We start from the raw sequence: 26712 nt of genomic DNA on the forward strand, positions 1-26712 counted from the left end.
TTTGCTCGTTTTGTATTGTCCTGGTAGAAACCTTTAGAGATCATTGTGTGTTTGGGATAAAGAGCACAGAATAAAGAGACAGCCTGTTGAGCCTTGTCCATGATAAACAACTGACCTTAGAAGAACTCTTGCTCCAGGGGATTTTGAAAATGGGAATTCTGCTTCTGACTTTCTCAGGCGCTTTTGAAAATCCCACCCTTAGTGTTCTTTCCAGTATTATTTTTTATTCTTAATTATTTGTATTACCCATTTTCCAGGAGACTTCATCCTGGACCAAGACCCCACTGTGCTAAGTGCCGTACAAAACAGAACAAAAAAAGACATCTCCTGCCCCAAGGAGTATAGAACCCAAGTACAAGACAAAAGGCAAGAAGTGGAGACAGCTAGACTGATAAGGGAGGACAAGAAAACAATGAGACAATATTAGTCAGCAGGCTAGGAAGTCATCTCAGCACACCAGCAGCCTAACCATTGTCAAGTTCTTTGTCGGCATTGCAGAAAAGGAGCATTTTAAGGAGGTTTTTGAAGGAGTGCATGAGTTTAGCCGCATGGATGGACAGGAAAAGTCATATCACAGCAACATTATGCAGAAAGAATCTGGAAGATTTAGTCATAGCCTAGATGTGAGAACCTCCAGAGAGGTTCAAGTTGAAGGTGATGCCCAGGTTATGGACCTGAGACACAGGCCAGATGGTGATATTACCCACAGTGATCAAGAAAGGAGATTTTGGGGAGGTCATGAGGGGCAGGATTAAGAGCTCTCTTTTAGCCACGTTGAGTTTGAGCTGACAGCTAGACCTCCATATGGAGATGTCAGAGAGACAGGTAGAGATTTTAGCTTGGATAGGAGACTAGTCAGGTATAGAGAAGTAGATTCGTGAGTTGTCAGCAGAGAGATGGTAACTTTTCATGGTCTGGTTTAAGGATTGACTAAATCCTATTGGCTTCCCTTGCTAGGTAAAACAGGCCTTCTTGTTGAGGGTCAGGGGCCTTAAGCTGGGGGGTTGGCCATTCCCCAGAAGGGAGTTGTCATCACTGGTTAAGGCAGGACTTATGGTGGCAGAGAGGTGGGTGGGATTTCCTGTGCCATCCTCCTTATCGCCTCCATTAATCTTTTGTGTGTGTGGCAGGGGAAATCTATTACTAGAGGCATCAGACACAAGGGTGGAGTCTGGGAATGTCCCTTAGCACCCCAGAGCTATATATAGTGGCTAGACTCTGTCCAGACCCAGTCAGCTTGGAAGCACGTGGGGCCCAGCACTTGTGCCCACTTCTAACAGACCGGTGACCCTATAAAGGGTTATTGGGCCAGGCTGTAAAACCACCTTTCCTCATGGTAGTTGCAAAACCACACTCCCACGCCATCTCTCCTGCTGTCACTCATTGTCTTTACTTGGTTTTTGTTTCTCCCACTCCTCTTCCAAAGTATCCCGTTTTTCCTTGTGCAGCACCCAATCCACAAGGTGTTTTCACAATGCCAGTGCAAGCATTTGCAATGTAGAAGCTTGTGCAGACATATACGGTATTATTAACCATATTTATTATGGCAGCGCCTAGGAACCAACCAAGAATGGGGCTTCAGCGTGCTCAGCCCTGAACAAACCCAGAAGAGCAGACTGTCCCTGCCCAGAAGAGCTCACAATCTACAGGACAGACACTGGGTGGGGGAAGCGCTAGAACTAGGGTTACCATTCGTCCGGATTTACCCGGACATGTCCTCCTTTTTGTTCTAAAAATAGCGTCCGGGGGGAATTTGTAAAGCACTCACAATGTCCGGGATTTCCCCCCTCCCCCGGCACAGCAGAGCGAGCGGCTGGGTGGGCTGCAGGAAAGTCCCGGGCTGGACTCCGGAGCAGCTGGAGAGGAGCTGGATCCGCCCTGCATTCTGAGCAAGTGTCTCAGCACAAAGTGCAGCCCTCCCCTTTTGCAACTGGGAGCGGTTTCTGCCATGCAGCGTAGCAAAACGGGAGCGAGAGCACTTTGTGCTGATACAAGGGCAGCTCTCCCCTGCAACCCGGTCCGGACCAGGGACCGGGTTTTGTTGTGCAGGGCCAGGGACCGGGTTTTGTTGTGCTGGGGAGCTTAGCCACGTGTCCGGCTCGCACAGAGCCCAACACCCTGTTCTGAGCAGCAGGGTAAGGGGGGCAGGAGAAGGGGCAGGGAGGTTCTGGAGGGGGCAGTCAAGAAACGGGGGGGGCTTTTTGGGGGGAGTGGAGAAAGTTTTGGGCAGTCAGGGTACAGGTAGGGGGTAGGGTCCTGGTGGGCAGTTGGGGGGGGGGTCTTAGGAGGGGGCAGTTAGGGGACAAGGAACAGGGAGTCTTAGGTAGGGGGTGGGGTTCTGGAGGGCAGTTAGGAGCAGGGGTCCCAAGAGGGGGCAGTCAGGGGACAAGGAGCGGGGGGGGGGGTAGGGGGCTGGGAGTTCTGGGGGGGAGCTGTCAGGGGGCAGGAGTGGGGAGAGGGATCGGAGCAGTCAGGGGACAGGGAGCAGAGGGGTTTAGATGGGTTGGGAGTTCTGGGGGGGGCTGTCAGGGGGCAGGAGTGCGGAGAGGGATCGGAGCAGTCAGGGGACAGGGAGCAGAGGGGTTTAGATGGGTTGGGAGTTCTGGGGGGGGGCTGTCAGGGGGTGGGGAGTGGTTGGATGGGGCGTGGGAGTCCCAGGGGTCTGTCTGGGGGTGGGGGTGTGGATAAAGGTTGGGGCAGTCAGGGGACAAGAGGCAGGGAGGCTTAGATAGTCCTGGGGGGCAGTTAGGGGCAGGGGTCCCAGGAGGGGGTAGTCAGGGGACAAGGAACGGGGGGAGGGTTGGGAGGTCAGGGGGGGCGGGAAGTGGGAGGGGCAGGGGCGGGGCTAGGGCGGGGCTCCTCCCGTCCTCTTTTTTGCTCGCTGAAATATGGTAACCCTACTAGAACACACAAGCAGAGTGAACAATGCAGTGGCAGCAAATGTCATTTTAGGGCCATGATTTTATTGCTGTTGGTTGGAGAGGGGGTGTTAAGTTGGAGGGGATCGGCTACATGGAAAGAAAGGGGAAGGGAGAGGGGACATTGCAGGAAAGGAGGCTGAGGGGGCAGGGTTAGGGAAAAGGGTAAGAGGAATAAGTGTGATGGTGAGGTTAAGAGACTGAGGAAAGGGTTGTGGCCAAAAGACAAATCAGCAGAGGGCAGAGAAACAGGAGGAAGTTCTGCGAATGGCTGAAGGTCCCTGCTTTGGAAGCTCCTGCAGCTGCTCCTAGTGGCCGGAGGTTTGGGCTGGTTCCTCTCTGCAGTTTTTCCACCTGTGCTCACTGCAAAGGGATGCCTGGGAAAGCAGGAGGACCATGTGCTGCCATCTCATCATTGCTGAACAGGCCGAAATTTCATTTCTGAGAGTTTGAAGGAATATTTGACGCCTCTGCTGGCGTGCCAGTTTATACCATCTCCGGAGCTATTATGGGCTCCCAGCCAATACATCCCATTGAGGTTTGAGTCATGGCACTTACGGTACCACCAGCCTCCCTTGAAATGTGTAGCACAATTGGAGGAAGATAGATCATTATCACGGTCTTTTGTTGTAAAGAAATTGTTCCTGTGAGCTGCTAATGAATCACCTGTGATAAAACCAAAAAAGATCTTTTTACCCCAGTTGTTTCTTAGTTACTGGTTCTAGAGTCGGATAGTTCATTTCCCATGTCATGGGGTAAAACAAAGTCCTTGCAATACATTCCAGGTGCTGCAGTAACGACATTTTTCTGAGGAGAGAGAAGGGTGGGGCTGTTTTTAAAGCAGAGCTCAGAGGCCCACATTCAGCCCTACATCTACAGGGAATTGGATCAGTTTAGAACAGGGCACCACCAAATATTCTTTCCTGTCTCCAACTATGTCCAGTAACTTGCTCACAGGGGATGTTTGTTCCTAACCATGTTGGTGAGGAGACTGATTTCTGCCCAGAACGGTGAGGTTTTACATGCCTTATAATGTCTTGCATAAGAAAGCTGGGAGCATTCGAATTATCCATATAAATGTCCCATCCTTTCCTGAATCCTACTGAATAGCTGGTCTTGATATACTGTAGCAATAAGTTCAATGGATTAATTAAATCTTGCATATGAAAATATTTCCTTTATATGTTTTAAATTTACTGCTGTTCACTTTAATTGGAGGTTGCCCTATGTTTGTATTAAGAGAAGGGTAACTGGGAGGAGCAGATTCACCCTCATTTGCCTCCTCTTCAGACAACACAATTCCAATCTTTTCATTCTCTCTTTCAGTGGCAGCGTCTCCAGGCTTCTAGGCTGAGCGTTAAGAGGGAGCCAGACACACAACTTCCATTACATTTCAATGGGATTTGGGCACCCTCACATTCCCAGGGCTTGTCTACATGAGGCAGAAGACCAGAATAGCTATTGTAGAATAGCTCACGGTGCGAACACTTATTTCGCATGAAAAGTGCCTTTCTGTGGTTTAGCTTAATTCAGTGGATTAAACTGAATACACAACGGCGCTTTTAGTGAGTGAGAAGAGTGTCCACATGGGGAGTTAGCATGGCATAGCTATTGCACTTAAATTCACACCCTAATTTATTTTGCAATAGCTTCTGCCTGTGCACAAGCCCTTAGGCTCCTTTGAAAAATCCCAGTTTTAATCCTTTTTGTTGCTCACTTCTGAACCTTCTCAGTTTAGGTTGTACTGCTGAGTCATCTGGATCAGAACTGGACACACTATTCCACGTCAGGGCATACAACAACATTGCATTATAAATAATTCCTTCAGTATTTGCTCTCATTCCTTAGGCATCCCAACACTTGGCTGCTTTTTAAGCTTTGCTGCATAATGAGTTTCACTGAGATGTCCACAGTGATGCCCAGATCTTTTTCCTGAGTGGCTGCAGCTAATTTAGAACCCAGCAATGTGTACGAGAAGCGAAAATCATTCCTTCTGATGTGTGTTACTTTGCATGGGTCAGCAGAGAGTTTCATCTAAATCAACCAACCTGGACTAGATCCTCTGAAGTTCCTCACACAACATTTTTTAAGATTATCAGATGCAGCTGTTGCCATCTTATTACTCAGATTGCCCTGTCATTAATAAACACATTAAACACCACCAGATCCTTGCAGCCTCAGGGTGTTAACAGTTAACCATGTTCAAAATTGACCAGTTATTCCTTATTTTAGCCAACTTCTGTTCCATACTAATACATTGCATCTCACTCTATCACTATTTAGTTTCCTTAATAGCCTTTTTTTGAGAGGTCTCAATATTTCACAGACTTTATCAAAGTCTAAATATATATTTTTATCCACTGTTTAGTTGACATGCTCAAAGAATTCTAAGAACATAAGAATGGCCCTACTGGGTCAGACCAAAAGCTCCATCTAGGCCAGTATCCTGTCTTCCCACAGTGGCCAGTGCCAGGTGCCCCAAAGGGAATGAACAGAACAGGTAATCATCAAGTGATCCATCCCCTGTTGCTCATTCCCAGCTTCTGGCAAACAGAGGCTAGGGACACCATTCCTACCCATCCTGGCTAATAGCCATTGATGGACCTATCCTCCATGAATTCATCTAGTTCTTTTTTGAACCCTGTTATGGTCTTGGCCTTCATAACATCCTCTGGCAAGGAGTTCCACAGGTGGACTGTGCGTCGTGTGAAGAAATACTTCCTTTTATTTGTTTTAAACCTGCTGCCTATTAATTTCATTTGGTGACCCCTAGTTCTTGTGTTATGAGAAGCAGTAAACGACACTTCTGATAGGGAAGACACAGCTTTCCTTTACAGAAGCCATGTCAATTTGTCACTATCATAACATGTTTGTTTACAGCTTTTATACATGTCTTCAGGTATTATTTCCATTAATGTACCTGGCCTTGTTTACATGGGGGGACATGCTTACACATCTCTAAACCCTGAAAACTAACCCTGAAAGACTTTTCAGTGGCTCAGGTTACCGCTGTGACTTCCCTTCACTTACACGACTTGCACATACACAGGAAAATATCGGTGTTCCTCACCAGAATCATCTCCTAAAGTTCAAGTCCAAATGCCTTGGTATGCAGAATGTTTTTGTGTATCTGTGTGTGTGGCCAAACACCTCATTTCATTTCTCATCCCCTTCTTTACAGAGGGCTTCTACCAATGCTGGCTGCCAGCAACAACCCGACCTCACTAATGAGGTAGCATTGAGTCCTGCGAGGTACCTATGACCTGCTATCCAGCTGTTGGTGTGAGGTGGCAAGAGTAGTGTATGATTACTCTCAGCATATAGGAGAGTGGAAAGAGAGCTTCTCTAAATCAGGCCAGAAGTTTATTCAACCCCTATGCTGGCAGAGTGGCTTAGACTGCCTCTATTTTAACACTAGAATGAATACAACCTCTTTTCTTAATGAAGAAGCCCCTTTTATGGTTTCCATACCTATTTCCCTTCCACTTGCGGAATCATTTCAAACTATTTTCACTGCAGACTTGTTGGAGGAAACTTTTTACACTAGTCCTATGACACTAAAACATCATAGGAGTAATCTTAACAATCCCAAATCTGACTTCATATGCATGAAAGAATCACAGGAATCCTATTCTTTAACTAAATGATGCTTGAGGCAGCATCTTCCCAGATTATGTCGGGGGTGGAGTTTTCAGATGCTGTAATTAAACATGAGCCTGTGATTTTCTAAGAGGCTAAACAAACTCAGATTTTGCCGATGGTGGGATTTCACATTTAGCCACAAGATTGTGTACATTTTAGCTCTATTTGCATGTGCTCCCTGTGGTATGATCACTGCAGAATGGGGCAACCACCTACCTGCAGTGCTGTTAATAAAGTCTCCTAGAATCAGCTTGTATTTCTCAGTCTCTCCTAAAATTTTGAATGACTTGTACTTGGCAAACACATGGTTATTTTCAAAATCTCGGAGGTCAATGCGCAGTTCGTTAGTTCCTGTTAAAGACATGAAGATTAGCAAATATTCAATACATCCCATTAGCATCTTGTATAATTTTGGGTTTATTTTGGGGTGAGCCTCATCTACACAGGCCAAGCCATCAATTTATGAACCATTGCTAACCCAGATACACCCCACCAATCTCACTTCCTCATTAGCAAAGTGCATCTACAGCTGATACTTCTGTTCCAGCTAATAGATCAGAATCGGGAGCATTCACCACTCCGTGGTCTGCCCAGAGTCAGTTCACTAATGATCCAGCAAAAGGCAACCTCAGCACCTGTCTTGCCCCCACTGGTTAGCTGAGAATCCCTGTCACTGGAATTAGTTCGCAATTCTGGATCTCAGAGTCAAATGGGAGACAAGAAGGAACCATTAGGAACATGGAGAAAGACAGACAGAGAATTTAGCTAGATTTGAAGCTGACTTATTCTGCAGATGCTGGGTAGATAGCTGTGTCTGCAGTCATACAGATGGACTGGTTATTTTGCTACTTGCTAACCTTCTGGGCAACAACAGCCTAAGAGCTTCTTGCACCGCTCATTCACAGGATCACAGTCTCTGGCAAGAGCCGGGTCGTTACCTTAGGAAATTATGCAACAGGGCTGAAACAGTTAATTGGCCAGGATTTGGATTTGTCAGGTTGAATGTCTCACCTTCTGGAGAAGTTGGGTAAAATCCTGGCCCCATTGAAGTCAATAACATTTTTGCAACTGACTTCAATGGGACTTCATCCATTTCTGTAAATGACATGACATAACACTGCGCAGGTCCGAGTTACCCAAGGAGGGAGCGGGATTAGATTTAACATACGATCAGATGCTGGATATTCACTATTCAGTCACCTCTACCATTTCTAAATGTAACCAAGCTTACTTGTAGCCAGCACAGCTAGAGAGTGTTGCTAGTTTTGATAACTTTTCCTGGCAGGACTATTCTATAGGGAATAACCAGTTTGGATTCGGGCAGCAGTTTCAGTGCTACTGGTGTGCTCCACCTTGTGCTAAACTTTCTTTCTTGGTTACAGAATTGTAGAGGAAAAAATGTATCCAAAATGTCTATACCAAGAGATGTTAATAGGTGAATATTGTCGTTCCCCAGCCAGAATTCTGTCAGCGAGCTTCCAAAACCCCTCTTGTACGAATCCCAGTCACGGAAAAAATCAACGGAGCCATCTGCCCGTCTCTGAAAGACCTGAGAGGAAATAAAAAACTCAGGTGGGAAACTGATAAAGTGAACCTGAAGTTTTATGTCTCATAGCATCTCTGGAGGATTTCTGAGTGATGTGTGCTGTTAATAGGAATGATGCGTCTAAATGCCTCATGCCCCGAACTGAGAATTTACCCATAAATGTTAGCATCTTACATCAGTTGTTCTATAAAAAGGAAACTTAACTGAAAGGCTTTCAGCAAAATTAAAATCAACACCAACTACATTGATCATTTGCTTGCATTTAGTTTTGCCTGTGATCAACAGGTGCCATTAACGGAACCCTGAGAGGGCAGTGCGGAGAGAAGGCGCTGCAAAAACGGAGCATCAGGTAGGCCTACCAAATACCCGCAAATATAGTGACTTGCAAGGGGACAGAGTGAACAATGGGGCATATGCATGTTGCTAACCTCTGCAATAGTGAATTCTGTCTTGCTTTCATGTCAGAATTAGCTATCAGATAGTAGTTGGATTACATTTTACTTTCACTCTGACACTATGTTCTATGGATACACTTGCTTTTATTTACCTATATAAAACAAACACTCTTGGAAAGAGTTGACTCCCATTTTGAGACATGAAGCTGTCTGACGAGCATCATTATCCTCAATTCTTACTTACAATCCAGCCTCCACCATCTGTGTCCATGTCACACAGCACACGCATGGCAGTGCAGCCTTTGGGATAGATGGTGTACCAGCCGCTCAGAATATTCCCTTTGGCTAACAGCTCCTTGCAGTTCCTCAGTCCTGGTCAGAGCAGGAATTTCAAAATAGAAATATACTGTAACAGAATGGCTTTCACTGAGCCAAGGGCATCTTATCTCCCGACATTATAACTGAGATTTGTACCATCAAATAAAAACGTTATCTCATCTCACCATTTATGTCCAGACCATTGTCCTCAGGCCTATTACATAAGCCCTGACTCCCATTTAAAAAGACTAAAATGTAACTGATCTTCTTGGACGTGAATTCCTCAGTATGGAACTGAAAACAGGATATAACGATTCATACTGTTATAGGTTGGCTTAAAGACCCGTCAGCTGATGAGTGTAGCAGCTGCCCTTCATTTAGGTTAAACATAAGAAACAATAGCAGTTTAAACAGGTATCAGGGGGTAGCCGTGTTAGTCTGGATCTGTAAAACGCAACAAAGAGTCCTGTGGCACCTTATAGACTAACAGATGTATTGGAGCATGAGCTTTCATGGGTGAATACGTGCGTCTGACGAAGTGGGTATTCACCCACGAAAGTTTATGCTCCAATACATCTGTTAGTCTATAAGGTGCCACAGGACTCTGTTGCAATTTAAACAGGGTTTCTCAATGCATGGGGTGCAGCCCCTACTTGTGTCACCAAAATGTGTCAAAGGGTGATGCAGGAGGCCTGGGGAGGGGAAGCAGGGTGATTGGATTCTCCCTCAGGAGGGGAGGGTTGCAAAGCCTGCCCCGCACTCAGCCTGCAGTGGTGGCTCCTATCTAATCCTAATGGAGGGACAAAACACCACACAAGTTTGGTCCAGTTACCTCCATGTCATGATAATGGAGGGGCTGGCCAGGCCCAATTTGCTTGTGTGGCACTGCAACCCCATGTACCCGGTCACAACATCTGGAGCAGGGAGCCATGGCCAGCCAGCCCTGTGGCACAGGAGTTGTGGAATGTCAACAATTTAGCTATTTACTGAGTCGCAAGAGGCCATCAAGGTTTACAAACAGGTTCAGAACCACTGTTCTAAACCATGGTGGCAGTCAAGAATTTGAGCTATGTAGTCAGAGAGCTCTGCTGGGCATTGTCTTTGGGTAAGGGAGTGTGTGTGTGTGTGTGTGTGTGTGTGTGTGTGTGTGTGTGTGTGTGTGTGTGAGTGAGAGAGACACACATAGCACAAACGGAAGGACCCCAGGGACATGGAGAAGCAGAAATAATGCTAGGCACACACAGCCTAAACAAGCTGGCTGAACAATTGGAGCTGTGAGCAAGAACACTCTCTCATGTTTTTTATTCCTCCTGTGTTTGAAGAAACAGGACTTTGTATGTTCTTTATAAATAAAGATGATTGCATCAAAAGGTACAAGACTCCACTGTCAACTTCTCCTCTTAACTGGAAATACCTGCAGTGCCCTGAACTTTGACTAGCTGCAGCTGCTCCAATTGAAAGGGGTAAAAATAAAATGGATTCCTACTATCTTTGGTAATTAACTCCCCTTCCAAAGGTAACAGACTCTCTAGTTATTGGCCAAATCCTATTTGCCTTACTCTTGTGAGAATTTCCAGAAGACTTTTCAGGTTAGTAGGGCAAACAGGAGTTGACCTGTTGTCATTAGCAGTAGCTCTATGTCACTACATCCTTTGAATGGGAATAACAGGCCAGTAATTAAAGTAAAAACTCACCTTCTTTACAAGCTGCATCTTCCAGATCCTTCAATGCTATGCAAGAAAAGGAACACAATGGAAATGGATTAAAAACTGGAAGCAACTAGTTTTTCCAAACAGATGTTCAGACCTAAAATATAAAAGTTGAATCTAATTATCTGATTTATCTTATTCCATAAATGCAGCAAGTTGACTATTCAGCAGCCCACCTCTATCTGTTAAGACTCATGTTAAAAGTATCAGGGGGTAGCCGTGTTAGTCTGTATCTACAAAAACAACAAGGAGTCTGGTGGCACCTTAAAGACTAACAGATTTATTTGGGCATAAGCTTTCGTGAGTAAAAACCTCACTTCTTCGGATGCATAGAGTGAAAGTTACAGATGCAGGCATTATATACTGAGCAGGGAGTTACTTCACAAGTGGAGAACCAGTGTTGACAGGGCCAATTCAATCAGGGTGGATGTAGTCCACTCCCAATAATAGATGAGGAGGTGTCAATTCCAGGAGAGGAAAAGCTGCTTCTGTAATGAGCCAGCCACTCCCAGTCCCTATTCAAGCCCAGATTAATGGTGTTGAATTTGCAAATGAATTTTAGTTCTGCTGTTTCTCTTTGATGTGGTTGGGTTATCTGTGCAAGTTTTTTGTTGAGGTTGATGGATTTCCACTCCATACGGCTACATTTAGTGCCTTGCATGGTGTCAAGTGTCAGGGGGTAGCCATGTTAGTCTGTATCTACAAAAACAACAAGGAGTCTGGTGGCACCTTAAAGACTAACAGATTTATTTGGGCATAAGCTTTCGTGAGTAAAAACCTCACTTCATGTTAAAAGTAATTGGCCATTTTCACGGTTAACTTAAACAAAACACATTTAGTGTTCAACTTGATTCCCCTCTCTGTCATACATAAACCACAGGTGGGAGCACTGAATTGGGGTGAAAGGACAAAGTCAGCCAAAACCAACCAGAGGGGATGCTATTTTAAGGCATGTCTACATGGCAAATGAAGGCAGAGTTGTAGCATGGGTAGGCATGCCTGCCCTAGCTTTAATCTAGCTAGCACGGCTTACAATAGCAATGAAAATGTGGTGTGGGCTTCCGTGAAGGATAGCTGCCCCAGTAGAAGCACACTGGGGACCCTGGGCACTGAGAGGAGGCTGGGCCTGCACCAGCATCCCCACGGCTATTACTACCCACACTAGCTATGTTAAATCTAGCATGGATATGCCTATCCCCACTGAAATTGCATTTTAATTTGCAGTATAGATGTACCCTTTTACTTGATTTCAGTAAGTAGTGAGGACATTACAGAAGAGCTGCTCATAGAAAACAGAACAGGAGTACTTGTGGCACCTTAGAGACTAACAAATTTATTTGAGCATAAGCTTTCGTGGGCTACAGCCCACTTCATCGGATGCATAAGAATGGAACATATAGTGAGGAGATATATACACACATACAGAGAACATGAAAAGGTGGGAGTTGCCCAACCAACTCTAAGAGACTAATTAATTAAGATGAGCTATTGTCAGCTGGAGAAAAAAAACTTTTGTACTGATAATCAAGATAGCCCATTTAAGACAGTTTGACAAGAAGGTGTGAGGATACTTAATTTTTTTTTCTCCTGCTGACAAAGACTTCAGAGGCTGATCTCATTTGCATGGGCACACCCACCCTGCCTAACATGATGGACTGCCTGCCCAAATGGTCACTTTGGCTGCTGTGGGATCCCCAGTCTCCTTGTTATTGGGGCAGGAGTAATAAAGTGGGGTTATCCTGGTTATGTGAACTGTAGAACTGTACTTGGCATTTTATGATGGAGAGACTCGCCCTCAACTAAGCAGCACTTGCTAGGCAAAAGACATGGGTTCCAAAACCCAGTGAATTGAGAGAAGCTGGGGGTAGGTATGTGTACCTGGTAGTGTGGGCCTGTAAACACTACATTAATCCTGTCTCTCTTCAAAATAAGAGAGTTAATTTTGACTCCATTAGGAGTCTTGTTACATGCTGTAAAGCTGAAATCTCTGATACTTAGGCCTAAATACTAGATCTACTTTGGGCTAGTGGTGCACCAGCACTGAGGCTCCCCTACTACCAGCTAAATTTACTGAGAGCTACTGTCACTTAAGAGCTGTGTTAAGGGGGGGGGCCTGAAGACAAGTTGGTGAGCGGCTAGCAGGGCAGCTGGTGGAGAGGCGCAGCTGGCAGTGAAGATTGCAGCAGAACCCCAAGGAGAGGTATGGTACTCAGCTGTCAACCTGAGCAGTGGAGCATGTAAGATGCGCCCCCCCCTCTCCCGCATACCTCCCTCCACTTCCACCCAGGCTGGGAGGTAAACTCTGCAGATGAACTTCTGAACTCTGGGGGCTGCACTGACCAAGATCAGAAACTTTTGGGTTGCTGGACTTAAGACCCTGAGGGGAAAAGGACACTGCCAAACTTACTTGGGAGGGGGTCTTTTGCTCATGGTTGTTATGAATCCTGTTTGTGGTGTTTCCCCAACATAATGCCGCATTGTTTCCCTCCTTTATTAAAAGGCTTTTGCTACACTCAGACTCTGTGCTTGCGAGAAGGAAAGTATTGCCTCTTAGAGGCACCTAGGGGGGTGGTATGTAATTGTCACGGGGTGGGGGCTCAAGCCGGTTTTGCATTGTGTTATTGAAACGGAACCTCTAGATACTAAACTCGGCCCTTGTTGCTGCCAACTCTGATGGGCAGAAGGGTTACACAAGAATTGCTGAATTGTGCTGAAAGGATAGCTATCAATCTGGAGGGAGGGTACTAGTGGAGTTCCTCAAGGTTTGGTCTTTGGACCATTATAATTTTAATATTTTCATTAATGAGTAAAGATCAGATTGCTATCTAGAAATAGATCAGGGGGGTAAAAAGCCAGCAGGGGAAGAGCTATTGAAGTCAAAGGGCAATATTGGCACAAGCATAAACTGGTCAAGAATAAGTTTAGGCTAGAAATTAGAAGTGGGGTTCTAACCATCAGAGGAGTGACGTTCTGGAACAGCTTTCCAATAGGCGTACAGGAGGACAAACAACCTAGCTAGTTTTAAGCTGGAGCATGATATGTTTATAAACAGGAGTGTAGGATGGAGTTGTCACAGCAGGGGAGTGGACTCAACAAGACACAATTAAAGAATGTACCACCTTCTGGGTCATTAAGTTCCCTGTTTCAAAGAATTAACCAAACCTCATCCAGTTAAGTCCTCCTCTTTTCCTAACATGTGTCTGAATCTGCCATAACTCCCAATACTGGCAGAGTGGAATGTTTTAGAAATGGTACCAAACATCCTAAATTAGAGGATATTATAAAAACCATGAATGTGGCCTGGTGACAGGTTCCAAAAGTCCTAAACTCCATTCCTATTTATAAAACAGTCTTAGGGCCCAACTCCATTGAGTGGTGACCTCAGGAGGAATTGCGAAGGAGTGCGGCATCTTACCAGAGGCACTTAGCACTCTGCTGAGTTGACTTTGGAGTGACTTGTTTCCACTGTGTTCTTATCTTTGCAAAGCTCAGTGCCCAAGGTAAAAAACCATGGGGTAACTAATATACGTGAGCTCTCTCACTAACAGCACAGAGAGATAAGGCACTGTGGTTTTGCTGTGAGATAGCGAGGTGAGGTGAACCGTGGGTGAGGTGGGGTTAGAGCTAACCTTGTCCAGTTACCTCATGGTAAACACTACAAATGCCTTGTCTTCACTGAGGTTTTACAGTGAGATGGCTATTGCTTGACACAGACCTTTTTGCCAGAGAATAAAAGTCAGAGTCTTTGGACTAATTGGTCCACAGTGTGGCACATGGCAATGTACAGTAAGTTGCAGCAGTTCACTACTGGACCTACCATAAAAACTCAAGCAGGACCCATGATAGAATGCCACATGCAGATTTGTTACTTAAAAGGCACCAAGCAAATGATTTGCAAAAATCAGAGATAACAAAAGTGGCGTCTGTGGAAACCCTGGACGAATCATAACTAAACCAAAGCACCCCGTACAGTAAGAGAGAGAGAGAACAAATCTCTTTGCCTCAGACCTTATTCTTGTTACACATCTATGCCTCGGTGTGGCACAACAGTAACATCTCAATGCAAGGGGGGAAGAATGTGCTTCCACTTCGCACATCCAAATCTCAACTCACTCCTGCAGAGAGGCAAGGGGAAGGAAGGTTCAGCGACCCCTGTGAGCTACCACATCTCACCCCTCCCATGGGTAACATGAAGGTCCAGGGCCATGCACAGTGGGTAAGAAATGTTAAAGAGTAACATCTGATCAAAAACATTCAACCAGTTGAAAGCACCAATTAAGGAAGAGAACAGATCAGCTATATGAAGGATTAAATGCCCATTAAGAGGGTCCAGGTTAAAAAAAAATAAGTTGGTTGAAATGGCCACAGAAAGAACCCCTCTCATTTCTCCAGTGTTTGTAACCCCACCCCACACACGGGAATTCTGGTGGAGCAGGGACCAGGAATTTAGTTTGAATCTTTACATAATTTTTGAAGATGAGGCAACATTTGGATGGCCACAGGCAGAGCATGGCACAGTATGCAAAGAAATTACTGTCGGTACGTGTCCCGTGTCATTTCAAGCACTAGCACTAGAATATCAAACCTGACATGTTTTGAGGAGTTCAGAGGTGCTCACCTATTTTTGCTGGTGCTCCAGGTTCTCCTTTGATTCCTAAAATAAAAACACAAGGTCAAATCCTTGCACTACTTGGAGCCCACACCTGGATGGGCTTGGGGCTGCCAATTGCACTGTGGTGTAAGAACATGGAGAGTTTTAGCAGAGAAGCTTTAACCCCCTTGGGTGGATCGCAACTGAGACTCTTGTGGATCACTCTGAAAAAACAACTTGATCTATCTGATAGAAGCTGCTTCGTTTGTCAAATGAGTCATATTTGTTAGATATGTTAGTGTCTATGTTAGTGTGTGTTGTAAGTGGCCAATAAAAAGAGAGCACCACGTAGGATATTCGTTAACATATTGAGAGGCTTTGCTCCAAAGCAAGACGTTTGCTCAAACACACAAACGGGCAGAATAAACTCCGAAGCACATAGGCAGATCTTCAGGGCTATTTCACTGGATTCATGCACAGGTTTTTAAACACAATGGTCCTTGTTCACACTGACAGCAACATTTTTAACATCACGTTTGCTGACATGATAATACATGTTATCCTAGCGTAGAAATTGACAGACAAGGTTTAAAGGCATCTTTTTAGTAGAGTTGCTAACTTTCTAATCGCACAAAACTGAACACTCTAGCCCTGCCCCTTCCCCAAGGCCCTGCCCCCCCTGCTCACTACATTCTCCCTCCCTCGGTGGCTTGCTCTCCCCCATCCTCACTCACTTTCTCTGGGCTGGGGCAGGGGGTTGGAGTGCAGGAGGGGATGAGGGCTCTAACTGGGGCCAGAAATGAGGGGTTCAGGGTATGGGAGGTGACTGCGGGATGAGGCAGGGGGTTGGAGTGTGTGGAGGGGTGAGGGCTCCATCTGGGGATGCAGGCTCTGGGTGGGGCCGAGGATGAGGGGTTTGGGCTGTAGGAGGGGGCTCCAGGTTTCGGGGCAGCTCAGGGCTAGGGTGGGGGGCTGATGCGCAGGGTTTGGGGGTGGGATTACCTCCAGCGGCTCCCAGTCAGCGGCGCAATGGAGGGGCTAAGGCAAGCTCCCTTCCTGTCCTGGCAATGCGGACTGCGTTGCACTCCGGAAGCAGCCAGCAGGCCCGACTCCTAGGCAGAGGCACAGCAGGCGGCTCTGCACACACTGCTCTCGCCCGCAGGCACCACCCCCAGTGCTGACTGGAGCCGCCAGGGTCCCTTTCCGACTGGGTGTTCCAGTCGAAAACCGGACACTTGGTCACCCTACTCCTTAGGTGGGCCAAAAAACACAAAAAACTGGCTACCCAACCTATGCAAAGTACTGATGTGCACCCATGAAAATTAGATTTAAAAAAATGTAAAAGGTTGGGTAGCCAGAAAACACAGATAATGAAACTATTCAAATATATCTTAGAAATACAGTAACACATGCACTGGTGTTGGAGCCAAAGGATGAGGTAACACACTACATGTTAGTGAAGTCCCAACTCCTGGAGTAACACACAGAGTCTATAAGAGAAGGTGGGGTGAAGAAGGGGGGATGCAATGAAATTAACAAAGACAATGTGACTTCGAGGGACTGGCTGGGACTTTGACTGGACTGATGGCCTTAACATTGAGAAGAAGGGGCCAAACATTGCAACTTAGGTGCCTAAAGTTTGTCACCAAATCCTCATTTGGGCACCTTAGTAATTAAACTGATTTTCCCTGGGTGCCCAATACTGAGAGCTCAGACCAACTTGGTAGGTGCCTAACTTTAGGCATCCCGGTTTGAAAGTCTTGACCTAAATCATTATTTAGGAACCCCAGTATAAATTGCCCAGATCTGGAATTAGGCACAAACCACAACTGGACTGACCACTGCAGCGCTTCACTGTTAAGTACCCAGCCTCCCAGTGGAATCCCCAAACCCTGTGGTAATGTCTAGGCTCCTTATACAATGCATGGGGAGACACGGGCACCTGACAATGGGATCTACTAAAGCCAGCATGCTGAGTGGGGAACAGCCTAAGCTAGCCAATAGCAGACACTGAGGGGATGGTGTGTCCCCTAAGCTCCACCCCTCTCAGGGACTTAGGTGCCTAAATCCAGGCTGGAAGGAGGTGCCTCTCTCTGCTTGTGATCCATAGTTAGAACCATCTCCTAGAGTCAGGGGCCTGAGACGTCTCTTGCAAGAACAGTGATGCTCACCTAACTCCACTTAAAAGGACTGAAGAGGGGTCACCTTCTAATCTTTAGCCCAGTGGTTAGGGCATGCACCAACTCCCCGCTCTGTTTGAGAAGAAAGGATTTGAACAAGGGTTTACCCACCTCTCAGGTGAGTACCCTAAACATTGGACTATAGATTCACCCTCTCTCTGGCCCCGTGAGGATTTAAGCATTTAATACAAAGTTGAACAGTTTCAACCTTGAGAAAGCCCTACAACAGGCAATCCTGCAGTCCCAGTGGCCAGTGCACTCTCCTGAAGGGCGTGAACCCCAAGTTCAAACATCTTTGCCACAACCAGCAGATGGAGGAATTGAACTGGAGTTTCCCTCATCCCAGGTGGGCATCTTAACCATTGGGCTAAAGGTTATGTAGAGGACCACCTCCTTCCTCTCCTCCATCACCCCTTATGCTCGACCAGAAGCACTATTCCATACTTGGCAGTTTAAGCTTTTTGCCAACTTGACAATATTGTTAGAAATATCCGTCTAAGGCATGTTCATGTCTAACCTTTTTTTATTTTATGATTTCCTCTGGTTTTCTGAAGGGAGGATAGCCTTGTTTTCATCCACCCGACCAGCACAGCTCAGCTGACGCGTTTCTCAAGCCCTCCTTGCTCCCAGAGGAATTGTACTGGCCTCTAAGGCCATGTCTATACTAGGGCTTTATATAGACTGGGATTTCCAGGTGTGATGTTAGCACATCCTGACATGTTTTAAAAGTCTAGTGTAGGTAAGGCACTCTGCCTTTAACATGTGTTAAACTGGTCAAGTTAAAACCTCGCGGGGAGCCTTGATGAGCTAACAGATGTTAAAACTACAGTCCTTGTCTACACTAGGATTTTAATACATGTTAACATGTATTAAAAACACAGATTTTTTTCCTAGTGAGGAAAAGACCCTGGTGGCTGAAGAGCCCCAGTCTGGCCCCGGGTATCAGTGAAGGGTTCAGTACAGGGCCTCAGGAGATGCTGTTCTCTTTTGAAGAGCGGGGAATCCTTCACAATGGCCTTCCCTCTACTGAAGATGGCTGGACATCCCCCCTTCCTATAGTTAGAATTTCAGCCATGATTGGCTTACAGTCTCCTCTTGCTGTTTATTATTTAAGTGATCAAAACTAACAACTCTTCATTTGCAACTTTATGTCCCTTGGTCCCATCATTCCAGGATTCTCCCCAGAAATGGCTTCTCCTGAAATCACAGGTGATTCTGAGTTACTGACACAATCTCTCTGAAACAGAGAACCTGGGCCCGATCATGCAGCCTTAAATCACGGGCAGTTGCTTTCAAGGGAGGATCTGGCCCTTGAGGGGTGCTGAGCACCTATTAGTTGCCCTCCAGTGAGAACTATCTGAGGTCTCTCACCTTGCAATCCAGGGAAGCCGACAACACCTTTCTCTCCTGGGGGAAGAAGAAAAAAACGTTTGAAAGATTTAGCCGAGACACAGTATTTGGTGCTTAGATTCTATGAGCTCAACTGTCCCTTGCAGGCCTGCCCTGCACTAGGGGAACTACAGAGTTGCTGGGCCCAGTGGGAATTCCAGGATGCATAGCACCTCAGGGGGCACATCATTACCCAGAGATCCTGGAGAGAGCCGATGCTGTGACACCCTTGAAGAAGATGCAGAAATGCTCCCCTCAGTGGCTGCTCAATTCTAATGGTTGTTGTGGGTGAGAAGACAGGTCAGTGCCCTGACCCACAAGCTTGTCAGAAGTTAGCACCCATAACGGCACCAGCCTGGCAGATTCCTTGCACTCCCCATAAGAGGGCACCAGGGTAGAGAGATTATTTTTGCCTTCCAGCTCTGTTGCCCATCTGCCTAGGGGACTGAGCACAATCATGACCTATGGTGATAGGGACGTTAGAGGTACAAGACAAGATAAATTAAGAGGTGATACATGAAGTGGTGTAAACTACCCTGAGTCAGAGGGTATAAGGAGGTGTAAGGGAGACAAACTCTGGCCATGCCTACACCACAGGTTTTTTTTTCCTGGTTTCTAGCATTAGTGCATCCCCACATGAGCAACTTTTCATTAAAAAACACCCTGAGACTTGTCTACACTAGAACTTACACCATTGCTAGCACTGGTGGTGCTGCTCTGTGGAGCTTTACAGGTCCACATTTTCTAAGAGAAAGTTACTTCTGGGGAAATTCTGCACTACTGCGTGTATTCATAATTAATGAGCCGTGCATATTTTTAATTTTTTGCACAGAAAAAAGCTTCTGCTGAAATGTTGCTGCAGTTCCACCTTTTGCCCAGCAGAAGGCGCTGTGGCTCAAGAACAGCAGCAGCTCCCAACAGAAAATAATGTCTGCATTTCTGCCTTTTTGCCCACCAGAGGGTGATGTGGCGATAGACCACAGCAGCAACTCCCGGCCAGCTAATGAAGAGAAAGAGCCTGCCTTCCTCGCAGCACCTGTCAGGCCAGGTCAGGAGACAGGGTTTATGGAGAGACAGACAGCTTGGAGTGCTGGGGGGTCAGACGGGGCTCATAAGGGCTAGTGGGGGAGGACACAGGGGGGAGGGAGGTGCAGGGCCATATGGTGATGGGGGAGGGGATGCAGAGCTACATAGGTACAGGGGAGTGCCTGGGTGGGGCACAGAGATATGTGGGGACAGAAGGTGGGGGTATAGGGACACATGGGGCAAGGGGTGGCTGACTGGGGGCACAGAGACACAGAGTGGCTGAGTGGGGAAACAGACACATAGGGACTGGGACACGGAGTACAGGGACACATAGGGATGGGGGAATGGGTGTGAGAGTGGAGAAGGAGGGACACGTGGATAAGGGATGGAGGGACACATGGGGGTGCAGGAACAAATGGGGACAGGGGGCAGATGTGCCTGACTGATTGGGAGAGGCTAGGGGTCAGCCAGGGTCTGCATGGGGGAAGCGCCCTAACAATCCATAACCGCCCCCCGCCAAAAAACCTGTTCCATACTTTTCCCACCCATACCCAACAACTCTCCAAGTTCACACCCAGGCTCCTTCCCAGCAATCTACTTACCTCTGCTCCTCTGTTACCCCTGACTCCCCCAAGCTTTTGAGGGGTGCGGAAAATACGGTTCTATATTGTAGTTTAAATGAATAATTATTACTCGGTGTTCTGTATTAATATGCCTAATAAGGAATCTATTTGTCAAAAAACATTTCCTGAATCTTTTTTGTTGTCTGTATTGTTACAGACATACTTCCTGACAGGTATTTTGAAATAAATGAGCAAAAATAATTGAAATATTGTGTTATTTTGACATATAAAATATGCAGAATTTTAAAATATTGTGCCCAGAATTTTTAATTTTCTGTTGCAGAATTCCCACAGGAGTAGTAAGTGCACCTTCAGGAAGAGTGTGTGAATGAGAGTAATATAGTGAAACAGACAGGCCAAGGTAGCTGGAAGAAGGTATACATTATGATGATAAGATAAAGACAGACTACCTGAGATGCACTTAGACTCACCTCTGAATCAGGCCCATACTCTTTGCAGTGGTGGTACGTGCACTGAACTGAGGTTCCCTAGTGACCAATATTTTTGGCCACATTTTCTTCTTTCCCCTTTCTACAGTTTAACCCTATTGAGTTCAGTGAGGTTTTAAACCCGTGTAACAGCGGGTACATCCACATTACAAATGAAGGTGTGATTGCAGACCAGGTAGGTGGACCTGGACTAGCTTTCATCTAGCTAGTGGGGGTAATAACAGCAGTGGAGACATGGCAGCATGGACCCTGGCACAGCCAGCCAGTAACCCAAATATGTACCCAGAGTTCCCAGTGGGTTTGTACTGGGGCCACTAGTCCATAAGCACCAACTCCGGGGCTGGAGCCCCCACAGAGAGAAATTTGCAGGTGCTGCACAGCAGCACCCACTGGCAGCCAAGCTTCCCCTGTTCCCCAGCCAGGGCCGACCCTTGGGGGGTGCGGTGCCCGGGACAAATCAGTGTGTATGGGCCCCCCATGGGGCAGGGGGCACACTGGGTCTCCCCTGGGGGTGATGGTGGGGGTGATGGGGCTCCAGCTGCTCCATGGAGCGTGGGCCGAGGAGGCTTACCTGGAATAATTCGCACCCACTGGTGGTCGGGTGTGCCTGTCCGCTGGGTGCTGGTTCTGCGTCCTGCCCAGGCTGGGACCCCCCACACTCCCCGGCCTCCCCATTCAAATAATGGCAGGGCCAGGGTGAGTGCACAGGGCGGGGGAGCTGCATGTGCAGCACCATCCTGCCAGCGCTCCCCTGGCCAGGCAGGGGCCCAAGAGCCCAGGGAGGAGGCGGGGGCCACGCCATCTGTTTGCAGGTGCCACAGGGGAGCCCAGCTGTCTGCGCAGCAGCGAGAAACCCCTGACCCGGGCCTGCCGAGCCCCCCTCCCCAGCTATGCCAAATGGTATGAGCCGCTGGGGGGAGTTGGGGCCAGACACACCACACTGCCTCCTGCTATGCTCACTGCTCAAGGCAGACAGCTGCTGTCCTCGCCCCATCTGACACCGTGATGTCGAAGCGCGGGGCCCCCCAAAGCACGGGGCCTGAAGCAGTCACCCCGATTCGCCCACCTTCATCTGCAGTGTAGACCTACCTGAAAGGAGGATTTTCTCCTTGGTCAATACCCATTCTGGCACATACACCAAGCAGAGGAGATGCAAATCATTTAAAGATCTTTCCTTGTGATTTAAATCATGCAGTGATTGGACATAAATAACAACTCTGTTCATTCCGTTACCTTTCTCCCCAGCTGGTCCTGCCTTTCCAGGGATCCCCATAGCACCTCTGTCCCCTACAAAACATAAAAGGCTCTGAATTAACATTTTAAAGATGCTCGTGGGGATGTATTTTAAGGGTAAAGTTAGGAGGGAAGGGGGCTGGGAAGTCAATTCCTCCTTTCCCCCTGCAATTCAAATTGGGAAATGAGGGTTAAATCAGAAAACACACAAGTTTTAAGGGTTCAGCTAATGTGGCTGATCTCTATCTTCAGACAGATGGGAGGACTAGCACAGGGTTGGGAGGGATAGCTCAGTGGTTTGAGCATTGACCTGCTAAATCCAGGGTTGTGAGTTCAATCCTTAAGGGCGGCCACTTAGGGGTCTGGGGCAAAATCAGTACTTGGTCCTGCTAGTGAAGGCAGGGGACTGGACTCGATGCCCTTTCAAGGTCCCTTCCAGTTCTAGGAGATTGGATATCTCCATTAATTTATTTATACTGGATTCCATACTAAGGCAAAATTCTCATTGAGCTTCAACTGCTGTTTGTCTCCACAAGACATACAGGATCAAGCCAGCGGCTTGGTGAGGATGTCATGCAACCAGCCAACCAGAAGGCCACTGGCTCAGGTTTTGTCCTAGCTATCAGCTGGCTTGCAAATCGATGGCCTTCAGCAGATCCAAGAGTGTGTGTGCGCGTGTGCATATGTGTAAGTAAAAGTAGGGCAGATCCTGAACAATCAAACATGAGGGGAAATACAGAGAAGATGCAGCTGATGCTATGTATTACCCCAATCAAGTTGGGAGGCTTTGTCAGTCCAAACCCTGGTGATGACTGGAGCAGAGAGGGGCTCCCTAGCCACACTGCCTTGCCATGGTGAATGCCCTTAATGCACCGAGTTACCATGGTGCATCATGGGAGACATAGTCCGACAAGGGAGCCTAGCCGCCAGAGAATGGGAGCATGAGGCAACTGTACTGCAACTCCCACAAGGCAACATGGTGGCATTTTCAGATGAAAATATTTTGGGTTTCGATTTTTTGCAACTCAAAACTGTCCATGACAAAAGCCCATTTTCTGACCAGCTCTCGTGCGGCTCCATTTACTGCAATGCCCATTTATACCAGCTAAGGATCAGAGCCCATGTTCTGGTGTCTGACTCTGTGTTAGCCCTGCTGTTAACACACTAAACTCTTGTGTCCTTGGACAAATCAACTTATTATACAGAACACCACAAGAAACCCAAACGTTGGTGTTTGCTTAGAAAACAACAAGATTTTTGTCCTGACTCTCCCAATTGTTTTATGCAAACTGAATAACAAATAAATCCCCTAAATCAAATGGCATATTTAGTGTACAATGGAAATAATGTAAACTGTCCAACATACCAGCTGTTAATGCATCATATTATAACTGCTGTTTCTCATCTCAGTGATGCTAATGGATAAATTCTATGAACATGATATCTAGGGTTGCCAACCCTACAGGAATGTCCTGGAGTTTTCAGAAATTAAAGATTATGTCATGTGATGAAATGTCCAGGAATATGTCCAATGAAAATTGGCAGCCCTGTGAACATCCCAAACAATACATCAGCCAAACACTTTTTTGGCTGGTATTGAAAGGATTTGTTTGAATAATCAACTACATTTCCATTTTAAATCATCTCTGTATATAAACATATAGTCTATTAGTATCTGTAACCTGGTAAATACACGACTGATGTTTCCCTACACACCTCCATGCAAGTGTCTGATGTTCCATCCAGACAGAGAAAAGGAAAAGGATATTATTTCATTCAGAGCAGGGACATAATGAAGCTCAAGTCCCTCACCACAGGCTAAAAGATCTGCATTGGGACAGAGAGGTTTTAGACATCACCAGACATATCAGATTCTCACTTAGCCCCTGGGAACATACCTTTCATTCCTACAGCTCCAGGTTCTCCCTTGGGACCTGTGGCTCCAGCCATCCCAGGGCATCCTTGGAGAACAGCGAGTTTGTCGGAACCGTTGAGACCCACAATCTTGACCTCTGAGAAAAGAGATGAAACAATAAGTAACATGTGACAGAGTCTCAGGATGTGGAATATTCTGCAGATTCCGGTGGGGGGGAGGGGACTTCAGCAAATGGGAACCTACAGATCTCATCTGTTGGCTGGGAGTACAAGGACAGTTAACCAATAGTTTAAGCAAATAAAATTTGAAGTTGTCATTTAGTTGAGAATAAAAGAACCTGCATTTTTTACAGTTACACTTTTTGGTTTTAAGTTTGAGATGAGGCAGCTAGGAAGGTGCTGGATGTTTTAGGACAATATTGTAGTTATGTTGCCTTCTGCAAATATTTGGTGTTTATATTAGTGACGTCCAATTAGAGGCCTGCACATACCTGTGCCTTATAAACAAGCATTCATTAATGCTGGTTTCTTGTTTTAGAATAGGAAGCCATGAGAGATCCAAAATCTCATTGGTTCTGCAATGCCTGAGGTACCATCTGGTAAGTCAAAGATGAAGTTTCTTTCCATACTAATTAGGAAAATATGAACCTTGAACAAAATTTAGAAATGTAGATGTGAAAGTGTCAAACATTGCAGAGTCTCACACTCTCAACCCTACATTCATGCCAACGCTCTGAACAGCACCACAGCATTTAGGCATCAAATGAATGTCATTTTGTGACAGTCCCAGAGACTGGATATCCAGTAATACACACACGGCAGCAATATGCTAAATGTATTATAGTACTAATTAGACAAAAAATTCTTGTAAAAAAAGAGAAGTCCCAGCTCTAAAATATTACAGTGTCAGGATTGTCGTTTGGTAACTGGCAATCCCATAGTCCATGGATCTGTACCAAAGAAGAGCTCAACATTGGGTAGGACAGGATAGAAGCTATACGTCTACAACTCACTGTTAGTAATAACCAAATAATTTTAAGGAAGGCAGCGACCAATTCACCACAGATGAATCTGATCAGTTCCACTAGTTCTGCAGAGTCTGGCTTGGTAATGAGTCTGTTAAGAAAAGCTGTTACTGGGTTTGTTTCCTACTCACCTGGACAGCTGTCCTCACCCATGCAAACTGCTGCTGCTATGCAGAGTAAAGCAGTGAGGGTTTGCTGTGCAGCTCTTCCCATGGCTGGTGCTGGGCTCTGCAACTGCAAGCTCCACTTAGCCTCTTCTCTGATTAGCATCTGATCCATTGGCGCCTTTTATAGGCTAAACAAAAACAAACTCCACCTCTTAAATTCTCAACTCCTCCCACCCATCCTCCACTTCACTGCTGTTTCTGCTGAGATTGGTCTATGGTGTCTCTATTTTAGCTCATCTTAGGGTCTGGTGTTATATTTTTACAGTCACTCTCTTGTTCATTAGCCCTGGGTTTCCTTCTGTAGCTCATTTCAATGATTTTTCTTTCAAGCAGAGACTCTCATGGTGGAGGAGTATTGGTGGGGTCAGTATCCCTGAGCATGATGCAAAATGCCTAAATCCAAAAGAGTGGGATTTAAAAACCTCCCAAGAAGCTCAAGAAATCAAAATTTTATGGAAAACTTATGAAGGTAAAACTATTCTTAACCTCTTGATACATTATCATCTTCCATCAGGGCATCAGAGTTCAGAGGGAAGTTGCTGCAGATAGACCCTTTTGGACCAAATTTCCTCTTTCATTAGACGCTGTTAGCCAGAGGACACTAAACTAGAAACACAAAGCAAACAAACCCCAAATGAAAATATAAAGTGATTTGGTTTTAATTAAGTGTAGAGATGGGCTCCAAAACTCAGCCACAGACCTGAATGCCCTGGTATTTAGCAAGTCTTTAAAAACGGATGCCAGATCTTCACAGGAAACTATATTTTTAATGTTCTCTAATCTGACGTTAGATAATTAAATACACCAATTAATATATACATTTTGAAACAAGATTCCTGACAAAACAGGTTTGTCAGTATAACAGTATCACAGAGAGGGCTGAATGGTGGTATTGTGGTTAAGGCAAAGAATTGACAATTAATGATATAATCAGAGCCCTCATCACCTGAATGCATGCAATTCCCACTGACTTCAGTGATAGTTCAGTCCACACAACTGACAGGTTAAGAATCTCCAGTGGAAGTCAGCAGAATCACAGTAGGGATGAATCAGGTCATAGGTGTTTTGGTTAAAATTGGTTGTCTGGAATCAGATACCACGTCAGCTACATGTCCATTTGTAATGCAGAGAGGACAGCGGCGAACTTGATGGGAATAGGCTGTTACAGAAAGTCTATTCATCACTTGCAGCCCTTGAGGTGCCATGGAACCATAAATTGTCAAGTATGTGTCCAGCAAAACTTTTGGGAGATATTTTATGAATAAGGAGAATTGCAGCAAGACCATCTGAGAGCACAATAAATACAACATGGATGTGAGGCTTGACAGTAATAGAATGACAGTCAATTCAAATTAGAAGGACACTCATTCTAACCTTCTGAATTTTGCAAATTGCGCCTACTTTTATAATGGACTGAACTGTAATCCTAAATTTAAACACCACCTAAGGTTTGGAAGTTGAAATCCAGATCATGACCTGTGTTGTACAGGAGGTCAGACTAGATAACCACAATGGTCCCTTCTGGCCTTAGGATCTTTGAATCATAAATTATGTAGCTAGAGCCCAAAGTAGTATTTTAATTTCATGAAAAAGGGATAATTAAAGTTGTTTTTCACACTTGGGTAG

At 46.0% G+C, this 26712-nt stretch overlaps 1 protein-coding gene across 3 annotated transcripts; it reads right to left on the reverse strand.

Moving 5' to 3' along the window:
- Window positions 1-1518: 1518 nt before the first annotated feature.
- On the reverse strand, window positions 1519-25213 carry LOC101953261 (ficolin-1-like). 3 transcript variants are annotated; one of them, XM_065571973.1, is made up of 10 exons: window positions 25051-25213; window positions 23918-24031; window positions 22020-22073; window positions 18671-18706; window positions 15147-15182; window positions 10514-10549; window positions 8746-8873; window positions 7980-8109; window positions 6777-6911; window positions 1519-3584 (listed from the first exon to the last, which is right to left on the reverse strand). In XM_065571973.1, exons 1-10 carry the CDS (start codon window positions 25196-25198, stop codon window positions 3331-3333), a joined length of 1071 nt encoding a protein of 356 aa, XP_065428045.1. In that variant the 5' UTR covers window positions 25199-25213; the 3' UTR covers window positions 1519-3330. The 3 variants fall into 3 exon arrangements, with proteins under 3 accessions (XP_065428045.1, XP_065428046.1, XP_065428047.1); XM_065571975.1 differs by lacking the exon at window positions 1519-3584 and adding an exon at window positions 3615-3725; XM_065571974.1 differs by lacking the exon at window positions 18671-18706.
- Between the last annotated feature and the right edge of the window lie 1499 nt (window positions 25214-26712).

This window comes from Chrysemys picta, chromosome 18, assembly GCF_011386835.1.
Source record: "Chrysemys picta bellii isolate R12L10 chromosome 18, ASM1138683v2, whole genome shotgun sequence".
NCBI classification, from domain to species: Eukaryota; Metazoa; Chordata; order Testudines; family Emydidae; genus Chrysemys; species Chrysemys picta.